At 34.6% G+C, this 27,375-nt stretch overlaps 1 protein-coding gene across 2 annotated transcripts in view; it reads left to right on the forward strand.

Moving 5' to 3' along the window:
* Positions 1–27,375, forward strand: part of LOC136043774 (protein white-like) — a 46,040-nt gene that overhangs the window by 7,180 nt on the left and 11,485 nt on the right. The window contains exons 1-8 of one of the 2 annotated variants that reach the window (XM_065728690.1): positions 424–571; positions 3,719–3,902; positions 4,797–5,107; positions 8,119–8,217; positions 10,338–10,576; positions 15,180–15,504; positions 17,437–17,571; positions 24,278–24,506. In XM_065728690.1, coding sequence (XP_065584762.1) covers positions 509–571; positions 3,719–3,902; positions 4,797–5,107; positions 8,119–8,217; positions 10,338–10,576; positions 15,180–15,504; positions 17,437–17,571; positions 24,278–24,506 — 1,585 coding nt within the window. In that variant the 5' untranslated portion in view covers positions 424–508. Of the gene's footprint in view, positions 1–423; positions 572–3,718; positions 3,903–4,796; positions 5,108–8,118; positions 8,218–10,337; positions 10,577–15,179; positions 15,505–17,436; positions 17,572–24,277; positions 24,507–27,375 lie in introns of those variants that run through there. The other variant, XM_065728688.1, reaches the window with a different exon arrangement.

Here is a 27,375-nt window from a genome sequence, read left to right on the forward strand (position 1 = left end):
AAGGCATTGATATTTGTAAAAATGTATGTAGGGACGTTTGTACAAAAAAAGCAACTTAAAAATTCCCTATTTCTTCCAGAAAACTTCTTACCATATAATTTTTTTTTGTTTTTAGATATTCCCATCTAATGTTTTGAGCTTAACCCTGAAGATCATGGAAAAGGGATTCTATTTTCTTTTTGTTCCCAAATACATATTATTTGCCCGATTTTTTCGAAATTACCGTGTCATAATCTACATAGGAAATATTATATTGTAGAACAAGTATTGGACACGCATTTGGAAGAAAAAAGAAGTGGATTGACTGTGGGTATGATTGTATTTCAATTCAGTACAATTAAAATGTGACCTCAGTTGTATAAAAGACATGTCATGCTGACTGGTTCTATTATATAATCAGTTTTTATTGTCAGTCTTTGTTCTGAAAGATAAGAGTAGGGCGCGTTTTAAAAGACAAATAGATAGCTTAAAAGAAAAAGGCTCTATTTAGTTCAGTTGAGATTCAATCATGACAATAAAGTCGTCTAGTGAAAATGGAATTATAAATGTCAGTTATCATGTTGATAACGTGGTAAGTTTTGTAGTTCTTTTTTCTAAGATGTTTTTTTTCTTCCGAAATTCCTGTTTTTTAATTGAAGGAGTACGAGTCCAACTGAAAGCTCATTTGAACTTAAAATCGTATTAATCTGTGTAAGAATCTTGCCGGTGGGCAAAATGTATCGTTTCCGCTTGTTTTTGACCCAACGTTTGCAATAAATGACTGGAAATGAAGTTTTACATTCTTTAACTGCAAAGACTATTTGAGCCAACAGGCTTTCTTTTCTTCGAGCCATATTTTTTCTTTTGAATCAAAAAAGCCACTCAAGTAAGAAAACAAGGCAGACAGCAGTTTCAAGGCTAAGGCAGATGAAGTTTCAAGTTATAATTTGAAAGGGTTTTAGATATGTGACAGTTTCTTATAACCGTATTACTAGAATTTTTTCTTGGAGCAGTAAACAAAAATATCCAAAGATCCAGAAACAACATTTTTTCAGGGGGTGAAATTGCATCATCTATTTTCATCTATTTATTCGGGATTGAGGCAGAGTATTAGTATCAAATTTGCCGTCTGAACTTTTATGGACCTCTGGTTACTAAAATGGGAGTTTATTCTTCACTTCTTTTTTAGTACTGGTCATAGAACGCTGGTCATCAATTGTTTTTACAAGCTATTTCTTTTGATGATTTTGTTTTAGTTTAATATTTTCTTCTATTTCTTTTGATGATTTTGTTTTAGTTTAATATTTTCTTCTTTTTTCGGGATTCAGCCAGAGGATTAGCATCAAATTTGACTTCTAAACTTTTATAGATTTCTGATTACTATAATGGGAGCTTATTCCTTACTACTTTTTTAGTACTGGTCATAGAACGCTGGTCATCATCTATTTTTACATACTATTTCTTTTGATGATTGTGTTCTAGTCTAATACTTTCTTCTTTTTTTCGGGATTCAGCCAGAGCATTAGCATCAAATTTGACTTCTAAACTTTTATAGATCTCTGATTACTAAAAATGGGAGCTTATTCTTTGCTACTTTGTTAGTTACTACTTTGTAGTAACGCTCGTCATCATCTATTTTTACAATCTATTTCTTTTGATGATTGTGTTTTAGTCTAATATTTTCTTCTTTTTTTGTGACTCAGGCAGAGGGTTAGTATCAAATTTTCGTTAAAGACTGTTATGGATCTCTGATTATTAAAAATTTATATTATTCTTTCTCCTTACTTAGTACTGATCATAGAACGCAGGTCAATGATAAGAAATAAAACTTTGAAATAGGAAAGAAATCTCTTAAGGCCCGTCAATAATCAGTACGGGTGTAAAAGGGTTGGTTATTATGAAGTTTTCTCAATGAAACTACACTGGCTACGTATGACTAAATGACAAAACTGCCAGCTTTCTTAGATCATAAATAAGCATGTTGATCCTTGTCCAAATCGGAATTTCGTCAATATTTTCCACATCCTTAAACAGAGGAACAAAATATCCTCAGTGCTCCTCTAATTCTCCCCCAACCTACTCATTTCAATGCAAAGTTAACCGACTCTTTGAAGAAAACTATACATATTGCACCTTTTTCAAATAAAGTGCATTGATTTTCAACGTGTGATTTGAGGTACAAAATCAGAGAAAAGAATACAATCAATAAAATTAAAATCTTGAAAAAATGGGACTATGTGACTAGTAAGAAAAAAAGACGAACAATCAAGAATTGTTTAGCTTAGGCCTACTTCAAAATAAAACATGGCGTCGTCGAAGCTCCAAAAGGAAAACAAACCCCAACAATTTTAAACAAATCGAAAGAGAATCTTTTCTTTTTCTTTTCTTGAATTTCTTTTGAAAAATCAAGAGTGAATAAAAACAAAATAACAATAAATTAAGTAGGCCTGTACATAAAGCTACAACGGAGGAAGTAGAATATATTTAAACGATGAATGTTTTTAAACAACGAACTATCATCATATCACAAAGGGAACTTTTTTTTCTATCTTTTGAGTTTTAATCCTTGTTTTATTCTATTTTTATCTATCTTTTCCTCCTTTAAAGTGTTGTGGTTTAAATTCTCCCCACTTTTCAACATTGAAGACGCCTTGTTGTGAAACACGTTTCTTCTTTCTTCCTACTCGCTATAGACAATTTGTTTTCATGATGGGCCTTGCCGTGGTAGGCCAGTTCGGAATTATATCACCACTTCATCCCTTTTTTTTTCCTTCCATACCTCTTTCCTACAAAAAAAAATCCCATCACTTCTTTTTCAGAAGAGAGATAGACGTGCTTTTGCTGACTAGCTTAGAAATTGTCAGGTTTGCCTTAATTTTCAGAGGTTTATTTCTCTTCTTCGGCTTCTAATCCGCTTGTGGGACGAGTAATATTGGGCCAAGAAACACAGAGAATCGATTTTCTGAACTGAACTCTATCGCTCCGAAGCTTCTATTTGGAAATTCTTTGGTGAAGTTCTATTTGGAACTTCGAAACTTCTACAAAGATCCCAAACTTAAACACAAAAGTTTCGAAAAAAAGTACTGACTCACCTGTATCTATTAACGAGAAGTTGTTAATAGCAAAAACATACATAATCGGGTTGAAGGGTAATAGTTGTCTAGCAATGGGTTTAATATACCTTTTTTTTACTTTTGATTTCATATCTGCAAGGATGACTATTGGTCAGGCATGTACGCAGGAAGAAAGGCTTTCAGACACGCAGTGCTTCCCCCAAAATGTTAAGCCTTTTATCCATAACTTTTTATACTTACTCGAATGATTTGCTTATTTTTGATAATAATTGGTATCTGAAAGATGTTCAGTTTATTTAGGTTTATTTTAGTATTTCATCTCAACACCTTTGAGATATTTCTATTTTCAGAGTATTTTAACCTTAGCGCTAGAGATTTCTCTAAGGTTCTACAAAAGAGGGTAGCATAATTGACGGATTCTAGTTTACTTCTGAATTATGTTATTCATAGTCTACTGCTAAGAAAAAAAATCCTTGATTCTAAGTTTTGTCAACAAAAAATTCTTTATTAGAACAAGGCACAGACTATCATTTAACTAAATTTCGAAATAAGAATGTATCTTGGATAATATAAGAATAAACTTCATTGCTCCGAGTTCAGTGCTTAACTTTTAGTGTAACTTCAATAGAATAGTATCCGACTCTTAAACTTATTCAATGTTTTAGGGAGAATCAATAACCAGCTATGGATCCAAGAATGAAGTCCATAGTATATCGATGCCTGATGACCTCTCTCAAGTAACTTATTCTTGGAACGAAGTCGAAGTAATTGGAAAGAAAACACAGAATGGCCCCATTTTTAGAAGATTAAAAAAGCAAGAAGTAACAACAAAGATTATTGTCGACAATGGTATTTTTTCTTTATTTTGTCTTATAAAAAAAATCCAGTTACATATTGGTAGCTTGATTTTATACCACTAGTAATGGCAATTGAATGATCGCCAGCTATATGCATCTCAAAGAAGAAGGAAAAAATTCTGCTGAGAAAATGTTGCTTCATAGATAACAATTTCTATCTTGCTCTCTCCTCTCTCTCTCTCTCTCTCTCTTCTCTCTTTCTCTTTCCCATCCTCTCTCGGTCCTCCCCTTTCTCTTTCCTTCTTATTGTCATATTCTCTCTCCATCTCTATCTCCCACTCCTCTCTCTTTCTCTGTCCCTAAACTCTCTCCCCATTCCTCTCTCTTTCTCTCTCTCTCTTTCATTATCAGATTCTCTTTTTCTTTCTCTTTCCCCTTCCCTACATTCTTTTTCTCCTTTTTTTTGTCTGTGTTTAGATCTCTGCCAGTCTCCTAAACGTCGGCCTTAAGATCCTTAAACTGTGACTCGAACGTAAATTTGTCCGTACCTGAAATTCTAGAAGATCCACCTATTTGGATATGCCCTTTTGTTGCACATGAGCGAAATGAGAGTAATTGATAGTTTCTGGATGATACAGTTATACATCCATAGATAGGGTTAGTGTCACTTAAAGTGTACTGTAATTGTACTATATTATGTAACTGTAATTACATGATATTATCTAATGGTAATTTATAGTGTATATTTAAAGTGTACTTTAAGTGTACTTTATAAATGAGGATTTGGAATGATTAGTAAATAATAAGACAAAATGTCAACAAAAAATTGCTCTTAAGGGGGGTGAATGACACAGAAAATGCTGAAAACTGCTAACGTTGCATTTTCTTTGGCTTTTATGCACAATTTTACTTGTAGCAAATGTATATCCTTTGTTGTTTCTTTTAGTTAGTGGAGTTGTTCATCCTGGTGAATTTGTTGCCATCATGGGAGCCAGTGGAGCAGGGAAAACGACTTTATTGAATGCTCTTACGTTTAGGACTAGTCGTAAGCTTAAAGTCAGAGGTAATATATTGCTAAATGGAAGAAAAGCTGATTCAGACACGGTTACACGAGTATCTGCCTATGTTCAACAGGTTGACTTATTTATTGGCACTTTGACTGTTCGAGAACATCTCCGATTTCAAGCGAAACTAAGAATGGATAAAGGGATACCATTTAAAGAAAGGATGAACCGAGTAGAAGAAGTTATTCAGGAAGTACGCTTTTCAGTTTTAAATACAGAGCCCTTCTTTATTTCTTAGGCTTTTTGTCGTAGGAGTTTCGAAAAATAAACTGACCTTACGCTTCACCTTTGGAAGCATTGAATTTAAAATATAAAAGAATTGTCTTAAAGATTTATGCTTTAAAATGTAGCTTTGAACATACATAGCAGGAAAAATCACCCCTGAAAAATTGACCCCGGAAACCTGCCTCTGAAAAAAAAGCCCTCCGAGAAACTTACTCCGACAAAAATTGCCCTTGGAAACCTTAAGATTTCTGAAAAATTGTAAAGGGAAAACTCGCGCCAAGAAAGGTTATATCCAGCTCATTACTGTTAAACTCAATTCCAAGGAACAATTGGTCCTTGAATACATACCCTTAAAAATACTCAGCAGTTTTTGTATCCTATGGAAAATGTTGGACATTTCCCAACCGCCTCTCAAATAAAAAAAAAAATGCCAGTATTGCATCCAAAGGAGCATCGCTTTTTCAAGACCTGACAAATTGGCTGTAAGGTTTAAAGGCTGGAAGCGTGGAAACAATAATTTTTTTATAAAGGCTATGTTTACCTGAAATATAAGAATTTGTGTGATTAAAGAAGGTCTTGGGATTAGGAACAACGTCGTAACTAAAAGGACATGGTTAAAATTTTAACAGAAAGGGGGAGTAATACCGTTCCTGAGAATTCGGATACTCCTGTCATTACACCTTTGGAGTTGTTTCAAGTTCTAAATTAAGTGAAATCCTCAAGCGAATTCTTACTTATCTGTTGTCAAATGTACGTAAGGACATTGTCGCTCATATCCTGTTATTTGTTCATTTGTATAGTTCATTTGTAAAGGAAACTTCTAGCGTTCTTGAAGAGTATCAAATGACTCAAAACGGTGAAAGATGTTTTCTTTTTGAAACTGGGGAACAAAGTATAAGCATAATATTCTAATTCACTTGTCCTCCTGGTGTTCTGGGAGGACACTCCCACAGTATTTCAGGTAACATCGTTAAAAAATACAGCGAGCAGAATAAGATTAATCAACTAGCGATGCATTAGGATTTTGGGCGGGGGAGGGGGGAGGCTAGATCTTATTCGTGGAAAATTCTTTTCGTTATAACTTTTGCTTAATTATTTATTTTAAATTTTGTTCATTTTAAGATACATTTGTTCATCTATACTAGTATCTATCATCGGTATGTTTGATATGAATTTTCATTTTAATTCCTGTTTAGGGTTTCTAAGTTTGAGTTATGACAATTATTTAGTTTTGCTTGGTTTTACTATGTTCCCTGCAATGGCACTTCTTGGGGCTATTTTTAGAGTGGAGAAGGCTTGGAAACCTAAGAATTACTCCACTCACTCACCTTTAATAAAAATCTTTATTGCAGCAGTAGAAGGCAAATATTGAATAATGAATCGCGACCGACACTAAAGGAGATTTTTGAAACGCTTTTTTAGTGAAACTGTCCGGTGAAAAAAAATCCTGTTGATACTAATTTGAAAATATCAACTCATATATAGTTTTCGGAGAAAAAATTCCAATTTTGATGAAAAAATTTTGAGGATTTTGAAAAAAGTCTGGAACCCATTAAACATAACCTGATGTCAAATATTTGCGCTTCCTATCCGAATAATATGTTTTTGAGAGTGTTAGCTAATATTTTTTGTTAGCTGATACTATTGTTTGCACGAGCTAACATAAAACTGGTAGCTATTATTTCTAGTTAACAATGGGGCGAAATTGTAAAGCTTATAATTCATCCTCCCATGCATACTTTAGACATAATATAACAATGAAATAGGTTTATTAGCCCCAAATTTCAGTATAGTAAGAGGTTTCGTATTGTTTTGACTTTATTATTTATCTTTTTAAAACTAATTAAGGGGAAATATTAATTTTGGAAACTAATTTCTTGTGATGAAACTGAAGAAAAAAGTTAAAACTTAAAATAAGAAAATTGTCGCAGCTAAAAATATAGGAATGCAGAAGTTAGCTACGTAATATTATTTTGTAAGTTACGTATATTTATTACTAATAAAAACGTTCGTAAATAAAACGAAAAAATGTAGATACCTTTTTAAGTGACCAAAAAATTGTAGGGAAACTAGGCCCCCACCCCCACCCCTTTTTTCTCAAAACTGTGAGATCAAAAGTGTGAGAAAGCCATTTAGCCAAAAAAAGTAAAATTAATATGCAAATATTGTTTTAATTATCTTTGTATGTTGAGCCAAAATCAAAACCTGCATTAATTCAAAAACGCTCAATAAATAAATAAATAAAAAGTTTTTTAACTGAGAGTAAGGAGTGACAATACAACTTAAAACAAACTAATTATTCCGTAAATAAAATTGGCTGTTCCTTCCTCAATGCCCGCTCTTTAAGCTAAAGCTTGAAGTTTGACTCTTTCTCACAGCTCTACTTTTTAAAACAATAAGACGCTTTAGTGTAAAGAGCGGGGCATTGAGGAGGAGACAGTTCCTTTCATATACGGAATAATTTCTGCTCATTTTAAGTTTTAATGTCGCATTTTAAGTTTAATGTCTTACTTTCAGTTAAATAAAAACTTTTTTTTATTTAATTCTGCTGTGATGCGGAGCCTTTTTTAGTTCACCTTTAATAGGAACTTGAGCAATTTTGTCTTTGTCTTGTTTTATAAAAGAAAAATGGATGGTTATTTTGTAAGGAAAAACAAAATAACAAAAGCCGACATAAATTTTCTCTACAATTTGGGAAAATTTTTAGAAAAGTCGATCTCGTCTTAAATTGTTAAAAAACTAGAGAAACAATTATTCTATAGAATATTTTGATTTTTCATTTTATCATTTATGCTTATTGAACTCAGTCTTCTTGACTGCTTTGCATCTCTGCTGGTTAAATCAAACAAAAGCCATTTAAAAGGGTAAGAACCCCCAAGGTTAAAGGTATTAAAGTTCAAAAGTGTTTGTTTGTTACCAATAGCTTATCAAACAAAATGAAGAAAATATTTGTAATGTATTATCTCTCTTTGCTTACAGTTGGGCTTATCAAAATGTGCAGATACTTTGATTGGCATACCGGGAAGGTTGAAAGGGATTTCCGGTGGTGAAATGAAAAGGCTCGCCTTTGCCTCTGAAGTAAGTAACCAGCTCTTCACCAAATAATAACTATATTTATTTTATTGATGCTCATACTGGAGATCCCAGGGACTTCCAATTGTCCTGTTTATGCCGGGTTTAGCGCTTCGTTTAGGCTGGAGAAGGTATATTGTTCCCTAGTATTTACTGGTTTGGGGCCAATTGCTTTTCTAGAGTTATTAAAATCATAATTTTAATCACTGAATAATAAGAAAACTTGCAGCTTTGAAAGGAAGAAAACAAATGGCGTATTACCAATTTGAATAACGGATTCAGAAGTTTTGAACTGAACTTGTTCAGAGTTTCAGAAACTCATATCCCAAGGTAGGGAACAAGAAATTAAGTGATTTTGAATTTATTTCCTCAGGCAGACAGGATGGGTCCATAGTCAGGGAGTGGGGCTCACGATGAATAAGGATGCTATCAAGTATTTTTTTGGTTCTGAAGGTATTAATAATTTTATGCTAGTAGTTCATTTCATGACTAAAAAGTGTAAGGTATTAGCCATAGTTGTATATAATCCTGTAGAACCGACTGATGGAGATAGTAGTGACTCAGATAAATTTTAGCTAGTGAAAATTTTTATGTCGTGTATATGGTTTAAGTTTAGTACGGAAAAGGCGTACAAGAAGTATCTTAGTGATAGGTCATATGAAAATAAGAGAAATGTAAGGAAAGTAGAGGAAGCATTATAGTAGAGGAATGCCAATGTCATGGATAAAATTGCTGAAGATATAGAGGATGCAGGTAGACGGCGTAACAATAAAATATTGTATCGTCATGTGAAAAACTGAGAGGGATAAGTCGATCTAGATTTGATCAAGTTAAATATAGGAACGGAGCCATGTTTATATTGAAATAAAGCCACAGTTGATAAAGAAAGAGTTAAAAAGAGGTAGAACAATTTGAGAATCTGCTAAACCGTGATAAAGTTACAAGAAATGAAATGGAAAGAATAAAAAATTTTGTGACACTTCGGAAATTTGCGAGGAAGAATTATAGAAAGTACTAAAAGGGTTAAAAAATGATAAGGCCCCAACTGTTGATAGTTTGCAAAATGAGTTTTTCTTAAACATGGTCTTTTGTGAAGTTATAGATGAATTACTAAATATTATGCTTATGATTTTTGAAAAAGAGGTAGTACGTCTTCAAAAAGCATCTAGAGAAAGGGAGGAAGGTGCGGTATTATGGAGGACTTCTTAGCCAGTTTCTTAAGGCCAGTTTTGGCCGGGACTTTTTGGCCAGTATCAGACCATATCAAAAACAGCACATATTTGTCCGTCAAAATGAGGTGTGTTTTTACTGCTCTAGAAAATTAGTAGTAATCTTTGCAGACAAAATATTTCTCTGAATTTCAAGAAAACTGGCTCCAAAACATTTTGTGAATTTTTCAAAAGAGATTGCAATTCCAGAAAATTGGTGGTGAATCTTGAGTACAAGATATAAAAGAAACAAATGATATTCGAATATTAAACTTTTGAATCTATTTTTTGCTTGGTTCTATCCTTAATTTTTTATCTAAGTTCCTTTCTTTTTCATACTTATCAGTGACTTGCCGAAACATTAACTGTAAAATCCTTTGGTCAACGTTAAATGCATTCACAAAATATGGCTACAAGAAGTTTTTAGTGGCGATAGGCATATGCCTACTGGAAACACACCCACAATGTTAACCCGTTTCGGAAATAAATTCATGCTCTATTGACGAACTCTACTAAATAAGATAAAATTAATTGTAAAATCTTGCTTTTTGACCAGTGACTTTTTAGTCCTATGCGCATATAATATATATTAGTCACTTTCTAAGAGAAACCGCTTTAGGCAGGATTTTACCTCTTTATAGTTGTTTTCACTTTTCATCTGGAATTTCCTATAATTTTCTCAAGACAAGACCCGTTTTCTTAAATCTTTCAATGGACAAAAGATTGTCCATCATATCCCACCCCTACTCCAAGAGAATTTTCTTCATTTATTTTTCTTTTGCTAAAGCATTTATCCATTTATTGATTAAAGATCATGCAAAATTCATTTTGACCAAGAAAAAAACTTATTCTGGTAAACAATTTTACTCAAGCTGATTTTTACCGTGAAGTTGACACTTAAATATGATCTCTTTTCAGCTGATAACTAATCCGCCACTTCTATTCTGTGATGAACCAACATCTGGTCTCGACTCATATATGGCCCAAACTGTTGTAACAGCTATGAAACAGATGGCAGCAAAGCGCAAAACTATCATCTGTACTATTCATCAACCATCCTCAGAAGTTTATGCCATGTTTGATCGAGTCCTGTTGATGGCCGAGGGCCGAGTTGCATATATGGGATCAGCTGCAGGTGCTTTGGCGTTTTTTGAAAGGTATTTATTGTCTTCATTAAAAAACAAAATAGATCGTATTTATCGCGTGAGACAAGAGACAATTAGTATATTCTTTGTCCTTCAACAATCGCCAAATTATGCAAAAAAGTTGAGATGGATCGTAAAAGCTTGGTAATTCTACATTATAAGGGTGGTGCGGTTCCAAAGGGGATAAATGATTTTCTAAGAACTGCCTTAATCTAGCACTAGAAGTCGGTGTGTATTTGGATTTACTAACGTCAAAAGTTTTAACGAAAATCTATTTAAAAAAGATACTTCAGTAAAGCCGAAGTGATTTTTTGACCTTTAGAAACCTTAGCCTAAGATGGCTTTAGCCCTAAGACCTATTCCTGTTCGTATTAATTTCCGTTCGCTTATAGTTTGGTTTAAATTAAATAATTAGTTTATTTTAACTGAAAGTGAGGAGCAATATTAAAACTTCAAATGAATAGAAATCATTCCGTACGTGAAGGGGCTGTCCTTTCCTTAATGTTTTGCCCTTTACGAGAATATTTTTTAGTACTTTAAAATAGCTTCTTTTTCCTTCTTGGAAAAATCTGTCCGCATAAAATACCTTCCTCTCCCAGAAAATTTCCCTATGACAATTCCATCCTCATGGAAAATTCCCCCTCTGGAAAATTTCCTGCAGACAATTTCACCCGGGAAACCCTTCTTATCTTATTTTCATACGAAAAAATACCTCCGTTTATTTTATTTCTGACTGCTTTTCAAATCCTACAGGAAATCCCTTCTGCGTCGGAAATTTTTCTAGATGAAATCCCCCCCCCCTAACGGAGAGTTTTTCCGAAGGAAAATTTTCTCATAGAGAATTTCTTCCGCTAAAAATGTTCCCCTCTCCACCCATCGTAAAAATCTTCTAGACGATTCCGACCCCTCTGAAAATTTTCCCCGGAAAATTCTGTGGAATATATCCATATAAAATTGAATCCCCCTAGAAAAAGTAATAGAATTAAAGAGAATTTCTTATAGGTATTCTGGCAAAACCCCCCTCCCCCGTATAAGCTTTCCTCTGAAAAGCTCGCTCCCATAAACCTCCCTCCCACGAAAAAAAAATTCTGTGAAAAATTCCTGCAGAAAAAAGGCGTGGGAGGGGGGCTAGTTGCCTTCCATCATGTTTAGTTCCTTAAAAAGGGTATTAGAACTTTTGAATTTTTTCGATTGAGCCCTGTTCCAATCTTCTAAGACCATTGGCTTGTACGGTCACCCTTGAGGAGAAAAAAAAAACAACAAATTAACACGCATCCGTGTCTCCTTTTCCTTTGACAAAAAGAAAGAAACTCACACAGTTTTACATATGGGAGCTTAGACCCTCAACGCTCCTAATTTGCACTCCTTGTTTACACTTTCTTTCTACGAACTGTTTGATTGATTATTTACTTTTAAGTTCTACTCACTTTGGGTCTCATTTAATTAATAGTGATTTTGTTCATTTTAAGCTTGAATTAGTAGTTACTTTATTGCTGCTCTACTTTTTTTGAAAACTTATTATTTGGAAAATATTGTTCAACTTGATTTCCGTTCGTTTTTAATTGACCTTGTTTTATCAGTGCTTAATTGATAGAATATGCAGAAATCAATACAACTACATATTTATTCAAAATTTTATTGCCCTTCGTATGCTCCCAAGGACAACTCCTTGGTCACCCTCATTTCACAACTTCAAATCTACCTGATGCCGAGGTCCAATTTTCTTTTAAAGCTGGGTACTGTTAGCGGTTAATTTAGACCCTTAGCCGTACCTGGATACTACCTGGATGCTCAAAGTACCTTCTTATTCAATTTAATCTCCCTCAACACTCACTAACAATTTCAACTACATACTCTTTATCGTTCCTGAGCTATTGTACATGTATCTTTTTGACAACCTGAATGCATGTATTGTCTCTACATTTAGCTCAAACTGCCCTGAAAGTTTCAACTTAAAACCCTTGGTTGTTCTCAAAATATTGCTGATACACCCGGTTGAAAATCTGAATGCATAGAGTGTCTTTAGATTTATTTCAAGATCCATCTCAAAATGACTCAAAGTTTTTAACTAAACACTCTTAGATATTTCGTTGACACGCCCTTTTGAGTCTGTCCATGGACATAATTTGCTTTGATTTGAATAACATCCCCTCAACTTTTCCTTAAGGTTTCACCTCAATGCCCTTAACCTTTCTGGGCACCCTTTGATCAAGCATCTTTCCCTTTTTATTTTAAAACCTAAAAGGAAACAATGGGTGAATGGGTAAAAAACGGTTTATTGAAAAAACTTTGAGTGGGAACTGATTGCCTTTCAAACCCTTTTGGTTCTAAGAAAAGTCACTATAACTTTCGATTTTCAATTGAATGGACCCCTCCAAAGTTTCTGTGATCATCCCCTGTATACTAAGAGGCCTTGTCCAATAAAAAAAAGACAGATTAGTAAAACATTGAGGTCACATGACTTTTTACCTAGGCTGCGCTATTGCTCGGCCTTTGATCTATTGTCCCTGGAGATGAACATTTTCTATAGCTTTCATTTACAAGTCGCTATTCGTAATATAGATGGAGACGAAATCTTTCAGCCCCAAATCCATGTTGCAAGCCAATAATGGGTAAGCTAAGCAATCAGTAAAACTTGAACGCCCCTCAATAAGAAGGGTACCTCGGTCTTAAACCTAATTATCACTTTAAAGTCTCACGCGTTTCAAATTGTGTGCATTAACAATGAAGGTGTTAAAAAGGATAATGGATTAAGAACCTCCAGAGCCGTTTCTGGCACATAAGGCATCGAATCGACATTTCAGTTGCTGGGTGTTTTATAGGGACAAGCAGCAAGCTTGTCACCCAACCTTGCCGCGGCGGGGATCGAACCATGGGCCATGAAGTTGTTAATTCCTGAAAATTTTGAGACTGTGTATCCCACAAGTGATAATTTTTTTTAAATATCAAAGAAAAACTGACAAACTGTATTACTCGTTACTGACAAACTGACAAACTCATTAGTCCTTAATTAGTCATTAGTCTCATTATATGGTTGAATCACAAGCCATTTTAGAAAATTATACAGATGGTCTTCCACCTCCTATCTGAAACCTTTGAATATTGCACGATAATCCATATATCTCTAATGAATTGTCTGTTTAGCCGAATTTGGTGTTCTTTTCCGAATTCAGTCCCGTGGAAGTTCATTCCTTCCCCCTGGAATAAATTTTCATGCTCTTGGGTATTCCAAACATGCGTCTAAAATTGAAAACTCTTGACCAAAACAAACGAAATGATAGTATTTAATATAGCATTTAATATTTTTTTTTTGAATTTGTATTTATTTTATTGTGGTTTTGAAAAAGTGGCCAAAAATCAACAGTATGATAACAATGCCAGAACTCATAGTACTATAGTACACTTGCACTCTTATGAAAGCTGTGTCAAGTATTGAAGCATTGATGAAGTTTCGATATTTGAAAATTATAAATACTCATATATTCACAAAAATTAAACAATAAAATAGAACCAATTAATCGTCAGTTTGTTTAACTTTTAACTTGAATTCTAGTTTAAAGCTAAATATTATCAGCTGTAAAATTTTTAGTGCATGTTATGGAACTCATAAGATACTTTTTTTTATTATCACTAATTTCACTTCGTAATGAAATGTCTCATCTTTATTTGTATTTTTTTTTTTTTTTTTTTTTTTTTTTTTTTTTTAGTTTGGCTTGTTCTTATCTTATCAGAAGACTAGGAGTGCGTAAGTTCGACGAGTAGTTGCATTCATTAGTGTTACGTAAAATCTATTCTATTTTATCTCCATGGAAACATATTTTAGTTTAAATAACTGGATTATTCTAATAAGTTGCCACAGTTCAAACTACATCTTATGATGTTTAAATTTAAAGTGTGGGATTTTTTTACCTTTACTATTATACGTTTTATCCAAGCAATCAAAATTTTCTTCTATTTCCCCTATAAAATTTGAGCCATGGGTGGGGGCAGAGGAGGGAGGGGGTCACCTTTATTCTGGATTTTTAAGGCAGTTGTACATACTAAATACATATCCAACTTTATCTTTCGGATGTACAAAAACAATGTCTCAAGGATAGTTCTGTTAAATGGCCCGTAACTAGACAAAATAGCATTTACAAGCTTCTTGAAATTTTTGCAAGTGTAAGACTGGAGAGTGGGTGGCTTGTGAGTGGCTACTCGATGAAAATTAGCGAGGTTGTAGATGATCACGAGGCTGGGCTTTAACAGCCGCACAGAGTTATTAATCAAGCCCTTTATAGTAACCACCCTGCTGAGTCTCAGAGTAGTTGTTGTTGAACTAAACTTTCATTATTTACTAAACTCGATCAATTCTTTTGTATGCAATTCTCAAAAGCCACATATTTTGGTATTCCACGATTAAGGCTCCTGGGTGTACCTATTCATGGGACAATTTTGTGATCACGTAGTACTTCGGAAAGTTTCAAAAACTTAAAAAAAAACCTGGTATATTTTACTAGATAAGACTGTAGAGTTGGTACACCAAAAAATTTGAATTTTGTTAGCTTTTTAACCTTTTTTTTCTAAAATATCGGATGAAAACCACTTTGCAATTCTAATTTCTTTATTTTTCTAGCATTAACCTTCGATGCCCTACGAACTTCAATCCAGCCGACTTTTTTGTCCAAAAGCTAGCAGTGGTACCAGGGCGAGAAATTGAATCACGTCAAGAGGTTAAAAGAGTGTGTGATGCTTTTCAAGAATCGCCAGAGGGAAAATTAATATTAAAGGAATCAAAAGTAGCTGCAGAGTCAGAAACTTCAGGAGACTTCACAGTTCGAAAAAGGCGTTCTCCATATAAAGCAAATTGGTTTCAACAGCTAGGTGCTGTTCTACAGCGCTCCATTATGTCCGTGTTTAAAGAACCTAGTATTTTAACTGTAAAACTTTTTCAGACAATTGTAAGTCTATTTCTTTCGTTTTTAACTTACTTTAAATTTATCAATATCAATATTTATCGATATCAATATTATCGATATTTATCGATATCATATTTATCGATATTTATCGATAAATATCAATATTTATCGATATCATATCTATCGATATCAATATTATCGATATTTATCGATATCAATTTATCGATATCAATATATTTATCAATATCAATATTTATCAATATCAATATTTATCGCCAATGGAAAAGGAGTAAAAAAAAAAACCTAAGATAATAATGCAAAATCAACAATAAACTAATGTCAACAATAGTCTTGATTGCTCTTCAAATGTAAATGCAATTATATTTTTAGATGTTCCAATTTTCTGATGTCTTGGCTGTTATCAGTTTCTATGTCTGTTAACTAAAACTCATAACTTTTTATCACGCTAAAACATTGTTTTAAAGCCTTTTACGGCCAAGTCTAAAGTAAGATTGTTTTGAAAAATCTGAGGAAAGTTGTCTAGGCAGTTACATTACATAAGTTAATGGTTTTGGAGCAATGGGGCCAATTTACGAAAATGTTTCTTTTGGAGGCGAGGGGTACGTATTTTCAAATATAAAGGGGCCACTGTTATTTTTACTAATTATTTCAATAAAGACACCAAAAAGGGTGTTTTTAATGAAAACACAAAAGAAAAGTTATTTTTAAATCTAGGGGCAGGCAAAATGATCTATGGTAGCCCCCACCATTGGTGCCACTATTTTCTCTTGTAAGAAAACATATTTCTGAGAGCTGTTTTAAAAAATGAAACATTTGGATCTCTTATTTTCTCAAAGACCAACAATATATTTTATACCGCTTCTTATAGTCATTTTTACGCCTTGTGTGGTTCGAATAAACTGACAGAATACTTTTCACCAATAAAACAAAACTGGCGAAGGTCGTCCTATCTTTGGATATTTACTTTCAGCGGCCTATGCTGAGACTAATCATTTTCTAGAATAATGAAATGAAAAACTGAAAGCAGTAAAAGCAGTTGAGATGTGTATTTTTCTGGGGTTTCTTGGTAGAAAAAGAAACAGAAAATGCTATATTTTCCGCAACATTGCAATAATTTTAACAGTTGATGCTAATATATTCCCAAAACTGATCTTGAGAATATAAGCTTGGAATTGATTTAATATTAGTACAAAATTTAACTGAAAACTTGTATATTGTGTGATTGCTGAGTTATTGGTATTTACTGGCAAAAAAATTGTATTGGTCCAATTCTGAGTCTCACCCAGCTATATGGGTGTTTACTTGGGGTCAAGGGGTTGGGGTCAAATGGGGCATTCAGATCTCCCTCCGGAAATCATGCAAAAGGACTAAAAATTCTACCCATTTTTCAAAAGTATGACACTTTTCTGGCCATAAAAAGTGCCAACCCTTAGCCCCCCTCTAAAGAAACTTTTGTTATTTTACCATCTTCGAAAAAAATTCTGCGGTCCTCTAAATTATAAAAAAAAAGTGCTTTGCTAATAGCCACGCCTTTCAAAAGCACACAAGTTTCAAAATTGAATTTTAAATCTTACAGAATTAATTCAAAATTGAATTTTAAATCTTACAGAATTATCTCCTCATATTTTTGAACAGTATTATAAATTATCTTTATAAATTAGAACTGTTTACATTATTTCTGAGTTATCTTTTGATTTGTAGAAAGTTAGATATTCGTGTGCTATAATCAGTTTGTACAGACGTTTAAAGAACTAGAAAAAAGTACAAAATCTGAGACTGTGTTTGACTAGATGATTATATAGTATTAGGAAAAGTAACACGCATCGAAGTTATATTGGGTTTCTGGCAAACCGATCTGGAATTATCTCAAAGTTAAAACGAGGAGTAGAAAGCAAGGTGTGAAACTGCTATCCTAGCTTTTTAATGATTTTCTACATCATTCTTATATTGTAGTTTATCGCTCTGCTTGTTGCTGCCATCTATTGGGGACAAGATGTCACAACTTCAGCTGGTGTCCAGAATATAAGTGGAGCACTGTTTATTTTTTTGACGAATATGACATTTCAAAATGTTTTTGGAGTTGTTGACGTAAGTCCTATGCTTCATTTTTTTTTTATATAAGACCTATGATTAAAATGGTCAAAATATTTTTAATGACGGTGATGTACATGGGTATACCCAGATGAAAGAAATTTAAATAATATTAGGTGCACCATATTAGTCAAGTAGTACAAATACGGAAAATATAGGTTGTAGCTAGCCCTATTCGAGCCACCAGAAGCTAAGCTGACATTACAAAATTTGTGATAACAGCCCCGTCATTAAGGTGGCAGAAAAAATAAAGAAAAAATTGGGGACTGAAAATGAGACGAGTTTATGGAAATCCATAACTATCTATTTTATTACCTAATACTGTCTAATCTGTTCTATTACTGGGGATATTCTCATTGAAAAATTTCTTTTTTCTATTTTCATTGAGAATTTTTTTAAAGCAAAAATTTCACAGTCCCCCTCAATATTGAAAGATTGCTTTCCTCCTAGAATTTCGCTAATTTGAGCCACTGTATAATCACCCAGCAGAATCACTTGTGGTCACTAGAACTGTTACCCTATTTTGCCGATATAAATTACTTTTCCCCTTCCAGCACACTTCACTCAGTCGTTGTTTATAAGTTTAGCAGTTCTTCTGCTTTTGATGTACAGCTTTTACTCAAAATCTTACTACAAAATAGGTTTCAAATGAAAAAAAGCATGTTGTGTAAGACTTATTTTTCTCCTCTTCAACTCTTTATTCAAAGTATGATAGCTAGGTGTGTGTGAGATCTTTCTTTTATCAGCTAGATGTTTCAATGACTTCGATGTTAGACTGCTTGATTCATTTCTAGTAGTAATGTTGTTTTTGGACATTCACTGTCCTGGTAATTTTATTTTCTTAGAACACATTCAATAGCTAAGCGATAAAATTCAGCATTCAAATTTATACTGATGGTTGTAAGGGTTGTGTTCATCTACCAAATAAATTGTATTGGAGTGATTTTCCTTTCTCAGTAAACCTTTTCAAATTAAATATTAATTGTGTTTACTAATATTAATGTGTTTACTGTTAGTTTCTTCCCTTTTAGATAAAACAGAACTATATTAGTTTTTGTAGAACAACTAGTCGGGATAGTCAAAGCCAATCTGCGTGAGGTTAGCTTGTCAAAGCGAAAATATAGACAAAAGACAAAAAAAATCAATGGGTCCTAAACAAGCTAATTGAAATTCATCATTTTACCGAAAATACGCTGTGTCCACTTCCATCGTATAAAATAAGCTCTTGCAAGCGTGACTGCTTTTTTTTGTTTCTTTTTTGTTATATGATTTTTTTTTATTCTAAATGCCGTGATAAACACTAAGGTATATATCGCTTTATTTTTCTGAAAGTGAGTGGTTGTCCTTCTTCGGATTTCCAATTAGCCCTTTTAGTCTAAGAAACTTGACAAAAAAAGGGGTCAACCTCAAACAAATTGCTTTACAAATGATTCTTTCACTACCCAACCAAAAAATATGTGTTGATTCTGAACCCAAAAAGTTTGCCGCTCTAGCTCTTTCACAGATGTGAGTTTTGTGATGATGAGGCAAAAAATTTTGATTGAGTAAATACCAGTCATTGTGATTAGATATGTCAGTTCTACGCTCTTTTTTTGCCGATAAACATAAAATTAACTGTTTTAAGTCAAAAGAATTGTTTGGGGCTTTAAGCTTTGAGAGAGATTGAGGGTGGGAGGGATGTTCAGCCTGCATGTGTATATTAAACTTGGCCTATTGCAAAACATTTGAAGTCTCAAACACTTCTTGGTAACAAGAAGTAACAAGAGGTTCATTTTGCAAGTATATATTAAACTTGCCTATGGCAAAATATTTGCAGCTTAATGCCTTGGTAACAACCAAGACTGGGTCCAGATAAAGTCCAGTATGCCTGGAACCTTAGTTTCGTGAAAATGAGTGAGAATGAGAAGGAGGAGGAGAATTTGAAATACATATTCGGCAACAGCAAACAAATTTTTGTCAGAGAGCTTCCCTTAGCTGAGACAAAAGCTAGTTCCAAATAAGAGATCAATATACTCAGATGTAATGCAACACATAGATCAATTACATTTGACGAAAATCAGAGAAAAATCACAGTAACAGTGATTTATTGGATAGTGGCAAAGCTGTTTAAAAATTTGGTCTTCTTCTTCACTACCATCGTCTTCAAGGCTTCCGACACCAACTGTTTCATAGTTAGAACAGCTTGTTCCTTTAAAATTGCCACAAGCCCAGGTATATTTTAAGCCATATTTTTTGCAACAGCACCGCAGTGTCGAATACTCACACTTACAATTACAGTGAAACACTAAGAAAAGGGAAGGCGGTGCCGGTGATCTATCTGAACACACAGGTCGTAATTCTTCTTTCTGTGCATTTCAGCCAAACTCCCAAGGATCCAGTCGACACTCCATATCTTTCCAGGCTTGGCATTTGAAGTATGGTACTTCAAATGATACTTTCAAACGTCGTTTGCTGGTGGGAGCATTTTTGCCTGTAAATGTAATTTTTGCCTCAGACTTCCATTTTTTTAAAGGAATTTCCTGTAGCGGACTTGGTCAAGACTAGTTTCATTTTTTGTAGCCTTAAATAAATTAAGCATGGCCTTCTCTCCAGCTTTTCTAACATTAATCTTTTATAGAAGCTGAATTTAGGAAAAGTCCGATGGTATCTTGTAAGTTCTCTTCTCTTTCGTGTGGATCAGTGGGTAGATTTTCCTATGAGATAAATTCGCGAAGTCGAATCGCATCTGAGAAAGTTTCAGTTTAGCTGCCAATATGTCCCACAGACGGCCTTCAGTTTTCCATGACTTTGAATCGAAATGTAAAAATATCAGTTAAAAGTCTTTTTTTGTATGGTACAGTAAAAGAGCTAGTAAGTCTGTATCTTCTCGTATTGAGACAGTGGGTTGGCATTCCGACGACTCGACTGTAGTCATCACAATTGGCAGGTCAGTATCAGCTGGTGACTGGTACACTTTCTATCCTACATCATTAAGGTAGCCGGAGAGCATGCTGATGATTGCTTGCTTGTTTTCTTCATTACTAAGGAAATCATTTTTTTGGCTAAACAAGGCATCTGAGGCTGAATGCTGATCTTAGGACAGCCTATAGACCTGCTCATCCTCCCATTTGTTGTATTTTGATTGAGGATCCATATAAATACCCCTCAAACGCTATGAAAGCACATCCATATCTTCACTTCACATAGTTGACGTATTTGGTGCATATATCCGCGTACGTGCCGTATTCCTCCCAAGGCAAATGATGTAGAAGGATCCTGCCATCTAGTACACACTGAGGTTCATTCAAGCTTTTAAGTACTCAATCTACCTTCGGTTACAGACCTTCAACTTCCCATCAGATCACATTGACAAGCGATGGTTTGTCCTCCAACCGAAGGACCCCATTCGTGTCAAATAATGAAGGTGGCGGGAAGCAGAGTGCGTACTTTAAAAATGTCTGAGTTCTTCATCTGAACTTTTTGTAGCAGTGACTAGCCTTTGAAACATCAAAACACGGTAAAAGGTTGGTAGTTCGGCTGCTGATTTAGGCTACTTTGCGCTCTCAGAGAAATAGCAATTGCTTTCTTCTTGAAAGTGTGAATGTTTGCGTCTTTTCCAGTCATATCATTCAGGGTTTTCCCACCTATTGGTATAGCCTTGTTTACATCCACCTGCTCACTCGCAATCTTGTCAGCTACTATATTCTTGAGAAATGGCTCCTTTGTGAAAGGTGAAAAATCCAGGAGAAAGTGGACAATCTTTTCAACACCTTTAAAATCACATTCCATTATTTTTGCCCCCTCGTCTTTGTGCTGCTCACTAGTCTCAAATGATACGGCCGTGAGTTCTTGGAGTTCAGAGCTGACAGCAGCCCCGCAGGAGCGGATAAAAGCCATATTATGTGCCGCAAGACGCTCATACCGTGTCTACGTGTTATGCCTCCACCAGTTTTTCTGAGAGCCCATGAATACTTGTTCTATGACCAAGTCAGGGGAAAGACCAGCCCAAAATCTGTCGGAGCGCCGTATCACAAAATTGCCTCTTCAGATTTGTTGAACACCTGAAGATTTTTTATCTTTAAGGTTGACCAATCTCTGAAGTTAAAATCTGTAGGACTTGGCGCACAGGTGATGATTGGAAGTTGCGAAGAACCGAAGCATATGTTGACAAGTGTAGAGGTGAAGTTCCGAGTTGCCTGTTCTTTCTGACTCATTCAAAAACTTCAGTAAATCAATAGCATTCATAGAAATTTTAATCCAGAGTTTCGGAGATCTTCATATCCGTAACAGTAACATTTCGAGGGGCTCCAGCTTGCTTGTAAACGTGTTAATTGACAGCTCTTGCTCTAGCTCCTTAATTGTCATGCATCCTTCTAAGAAACTGACAAATGCTGAGTAAAAACTTGAAGCTCATCTGAAATGTTGCAAAGATTGACGTGATCAAAATCCACTGTCGAGCTAATGACGTGATCTCTGATAGCCCAAGAATACGCTTTTCTGGCGAAAATCTGCTGAACGGCGTTCGGTGCATATATTAGCTCCAAGATTTCCTGCAAACTAGAAGCAAGCATAAGAAGTCCTATCGCAGCTAAAAGCTCATTTTGCGTGGAACTGTTCCTAGAGTAAAATTATATGTTTCAAAGCATGTGGTCTTATGTGGTCTAGGTTGAGTGGCATGCATGATGCTTTGGCAATGGCAGTTATTTTTAGATTAGTATTTTTGCCCACGAACAAGATCTCGAGGAAGAACTTCAGAGTCTGTGGGAGGATAGTTCAAATTTTCTTCAAAGTTTTTAAGTTTGTCTGTCTTAACATATCCAGTCATATCTTGAGTGATACATTTTATGTCGCCCTTCAACAACTCAGCAGCTGCACTAATAATATTCATTTTTTTGTCGCTATCATTTGGTTGCATGGGCCTTAATGTGACAACACTAGCCTTACGTTCGGTCTCTGCAATCACAACTCCATCACCAAACCTCTCCTTGACGAGCTTCTTCATGTAAAATTGCCTATACACAGGCTCTTCTGAATCACTGAGAAACCTGCTAATTATGTTAACCAAGTTACGAACTGTTAACTGCTCGTTATCATTCGCTTCAAATGCTTGCTTTTTATTCATGTTTACTTTCCTACCTCTCTTTTTTTTAGTCTGTCAGTCAGATTTCCTGCATGTTTCAAAGGGAGTTTCTTGCCAGATGCAAAGTTTCAGCAACATGTTTTTGGTATAGAACATATGTTGCATACAGATCAAAATTCGCTGCCACAATTCGGCCGTGAATTTTCGCAGGCCAGTGATCAGGCCAGTTCCACCAGTGTCTCACCGAACTCTGTCGTGCGGACGTGAAAGCTATTTTCGTTCCAGTGAGTCTTTTCGAAAATCACTCTGCTCAAACAAAATAAAAGATCTCCTCTGGGACTAATTTTACTTGACTAAGATTCTGGTCAATGGCCTTTGCATTTTTGTAAGAATTTGGTATGAAAACCATCCCCCATAACAGCGTCACATCAATTCGTTTTCCCTTTTTCCATGATTCGTTTATGCTTCTCGAGCCTACTTCAGTCACAACAACTTTCTTGTCCGCTTCGAGTATTTCTTTTTAAACAAACCATCATTTTAGACTAGAATTTCTCAGCTGAAAATTGCAAAACTTGAAGTAAAATTAGTTGGAAGAATCCTGATAGAAAAGGGGAAAATATTAATCATCAAAGAAAATATTAAGTATTTGACATGCAAAATCTTATTCTGCTCTGGGACAATCACAGTTTTGGATAAAATTGAATTCTTATACTTCAAATCTACCTCTATGTCTGCTTCAAAATTTTTAGACAAAGAACCGGAGATGCGGAAATCCTTTGAAACTCGTGGACGATGACAATTTTCGAAAAAGTCAGACTTTTATGTACCTCAAATTTTCCTCAGAGACTACCTCACCCTCTCCATCATAAACTCAAGTTGATTTAATGTTCTGATGTATGTAGAAATGTTAAATCAAAACCCTAAACCACTTCCTAAATTCGGAATTGTCTTTTCGGAACGGTATTTTTTACATAAAAAAAATCACCCTCAACCTAGAAAAAATCTAATTTGTGAAAGAGCTAGAGCGTAACTCTTTTCGTATTTGGTACCAGCACATATTTTTAGTCGGTAGTAAAAGAATCATTTGTATAGCAATTTTTTTTAGGTCAAACCATATTTTCACTGGACTATTTATCTAATCCTTACATATCCGTAGACTAATTCTCTTCACTGGAGGTAGAAGAAACAGGCTGTTATTGTCACTAAAATTTTAAAGAAGTCTTTAGTCCTAAAGAATCCATGACATAATTTTAAGTGAAGCAAACTAAGATTCAACTCATTGATCATACACACGTTATAAATTACATGAATTTTGCACAATTATATTATCAAAAAATCTCGTCTTCATTGACAAGTATTGTTTAAAATATGTCATTAGAGGATGCGTGGCAGATCAGATTTTCATCCTCTGGTAAAATAATGAAAAAATGTTATGTACTTTCGGTTTTGACAACGACGAAATATGTTTCGTGTTGAATTTCTGCTATTGCTTTTTACTTATTTATTATAATTTTTCTTTATACGTATCTCTTGAGTGAGTGCTGCTATTATATTTTTTTTAATGCTCCCATAAAAAACAAAATGGTTATGGATATAATTTGTTTTGCAGGGTGATATAAGTTGATTCTATTAAATTTTTTTCAGGTGTTTACTCGAGAAGTTCCTATTTTTATGCGTGAACACTTTAATGGCATGTACAGAACAGATGTATACTTTCTTAGTAAAATGCTTTCTGAAGCGTTGCTCTACATAGCACTGCCTTTTGTATTCACTGCTATTCCCTACTATGCAATTGGGTTAAACCCAGCCGTTGACAGATTTTTTATGGCATGTTTCATTGTCGTTCTTGTAGGAAATGTAGCCGTATCCTATGGTAAGTAGACAAATTATTGCTTTATAAGGATATTAAATCTTAGTGTTGTTTAATCGATAAGGTTTAATCGATAACCTTAAAAATTATAATCTTTAAACTTTTTTTTAAACGTTTCCATATTTTTATGAGTGACTTTTTGTGATGCGTGATGAGAGTAACATGCTTCGAATTGCTATATTTATATTTTCTATTAATTCTGCTAAAATTTGCTTATGGAGCATATTTGTTTAGCGTAGTTCCTAGGTTCAAAATCATTAAAAATGTTTTAACTAACCCTACTGTTTCTTCCGTGATTCTGAAGGTGCGAGAGGTCAAATTTGTTGCTTAGAATAAAAAAAGAACAAGGCTCTTTTGTGTCAATAGCTTAGTGCAGGGAATTTGTGAACGACCAATGAACGATTAATTGCGAGCAAACTTTAATAATTATGAATTCATACCAATTTATACCATGCCCAACGCCCCTAAAGGTATAGCTGCTGGACCGTTCTACTATGATGAAGAAAATAACTATCTCAAAGTTTTGACTGGATGTGATCGGGAAATGAATGGGCTCGAGAGAAGGGCCTCTTGCCCTCAAATCTCTTGTTACTCTTAAAAAGGACACCAGAACTTATAATTTTGAAGTGAATTAGCTCCTTGAAAAGTTTCAATGATATTTCTACCTATTATAGATTGGTGCTGGCTATGATATTGCTTACATGTCCTTTTTAAAACCTGCATGCATACAATTTTTTCATTTAATTGAAATTTCTAAGCGTTCTCTAAGAGTTTCATCTTAAGATCTTTGCGTCATGAGTTACATGTAATACTGTAACATGTAACTGTAGTGGTAATACTGGTAGTTACATATACTATCTTTTCTCTCGTTCAAAATCCCCCAAAACTTACCCTTGAAGGTCTAAATTAATAATGTAAGTTGGCAAAATATGAGTTGACAACGTGAGGAGGTTGACATCTCCAAAGACATAATTATTGGACCCTGAATAAAATGGTTCTCTCAAAATTTTGATTTTAAGGGCTCACTAAATCTTAAAAAGGGTTCTAGAGCTTCTGATTACCTATCCAATGAGTCCTCTTCGATGTTAATAGGTTCGTCCTTTCTATAAATACCTTACATGCCCCCAGGGCATAACTTACAATCCTTGCCCTAAGGGCTCTGGGAGGGTTTCCATCCTCAAAGACAATAATTTCCGGACGTTTCATTTACATTAAACGAAATGGCAATCTCAAATTTTGATTTGATGTGTTTGGGAAAATAATGGGAATGGGAGGGGGCAGTTGCCTACCAATCCTTTTCAACTATTAAAAAGGAAACTATCCCTTTCAATTCCCAATTGAATGAGTCTTTGTTGAAGTTTTTTACGACAAAAAATGACCATATCAAAATTTTTATCAGACTCATTTCGGGAAAATACAAGGCGTGGGTGGAGGATATTCATCCTCCCGTCACTCTGAATCTCAAAAAAGCTCTAAAACTGTTGATTAAAAATACAGTTAGCCCCCTTTAAAGTTTATACGATCACCATTTCTATGTATATATACCTTAGATACCCCCAGGGCATAACTTACAACCCTTGCCCCGAGGGCTTTGGAGGGGGGTGTCATCCTCAAAGTCATAATTTTTGGAATTTTCAATTACGTTGAACAAAATGCCTATCTCAAAATTTTGATTGGATGTATTTGGGGGAATGGTGAGCGTGAGAGGAGGGGTTATTTGCAATCCAAACACTTCTGACTATTGAAAAGGACACTAGCCCATTCAACTTCCGATCAAATGAGCCTTTTTTGAAATTTCTACGACAACACACAGACATCTCAAAATTTCTATAAGATAGATTTCGAGAAAATACGAGGGGAAGGGGGGGTATCCATTCTTTGATTACTCTCAACATGTAATGGAGACTAGAACTTTTAACTACCAGTCCAGTGAGTCCCATCTGAAGTTTATACGATCACCCTTTCTATATACACCTTAAATGCCCCCAGGGTATAGCTTACAACCCTTACCCAGAATGCTTTCAGGGAGGTTGTCATCCTGAAAGACATAATTTCCAAACCTTTTGTTTACGTTAAACAAAATGGCTATCTCAGAATTTTGATTGGATGAGTTTGGGAAAATGGTGGGTTTTGGAGGGGGGCTAGGTGCCCTCCAATCACTTTTGATGTTAAAATGGCACTATCTCCTTGAATTTCCAGTCAAATAGGTCCTTTTTGAAGTTTCTACGACAACTCCTTCAATGCGTGCCCTGGTCCAACCCACAAAAGTATCTTTATAAGCACATAATGACGATTGTTTTTATTTGAACAGTGGAAACTTGCTATTTCATTGTTAGATTGGGATGTTCCATGGCGATTTTTGGCAGAGGCCACACTGCCTTTCCAGCACATACATCAAAAACAAGAAGAACTATAGGGAATTCTTTTCGTAAGACAGTGGAATCCTAATTTGAAGGAAGTTCTTTTCGTCTGCAACAGCATAAGGATGATATCACCAAAGCTCTAAATTCTAATATTGCTAATGTTTCTTTGGATTCTGCATTAAGCAGCCATGTTTTTGAAAATCCTAGCTACAAAATACTTTTTGAAAATTCTGCCCTCATTAGCAATGATATAGGCATTATTAATCAGATAGCTCGAGAAGCAATTTACGAAATATTTAAAACAAATCGAAAGACATTAACACAGACCCAATTATAAAAATACCTTTGATGTTAGCTGCCAAAAAGGAAGATTAACAATAAAAACGTGTTTTTAATTATTCTTCTTTCATTTCAATGAATTGCCTTGTTTCACCTCTCTTTATACAGGCCTGGTTGTAAGGATGCCGCGACTGATTAAAAAAGTTTTATTTCAGTTTTATTAATTGTAT

Source organism: Artemia franciscana, unplaced genomic scaffold (assembly GCF_032884065.1).
Source record: "Artemia franciscana unplaced genomic scaffold, ASM3288406v1 Scaffold_979, whole genome shotgun sequence".
NCBI lineage: Eukaryota > Metazoa > Arthropoda > Branchiopoda > Anostraca > Artemiidae > Artemia > Artemia franciscana.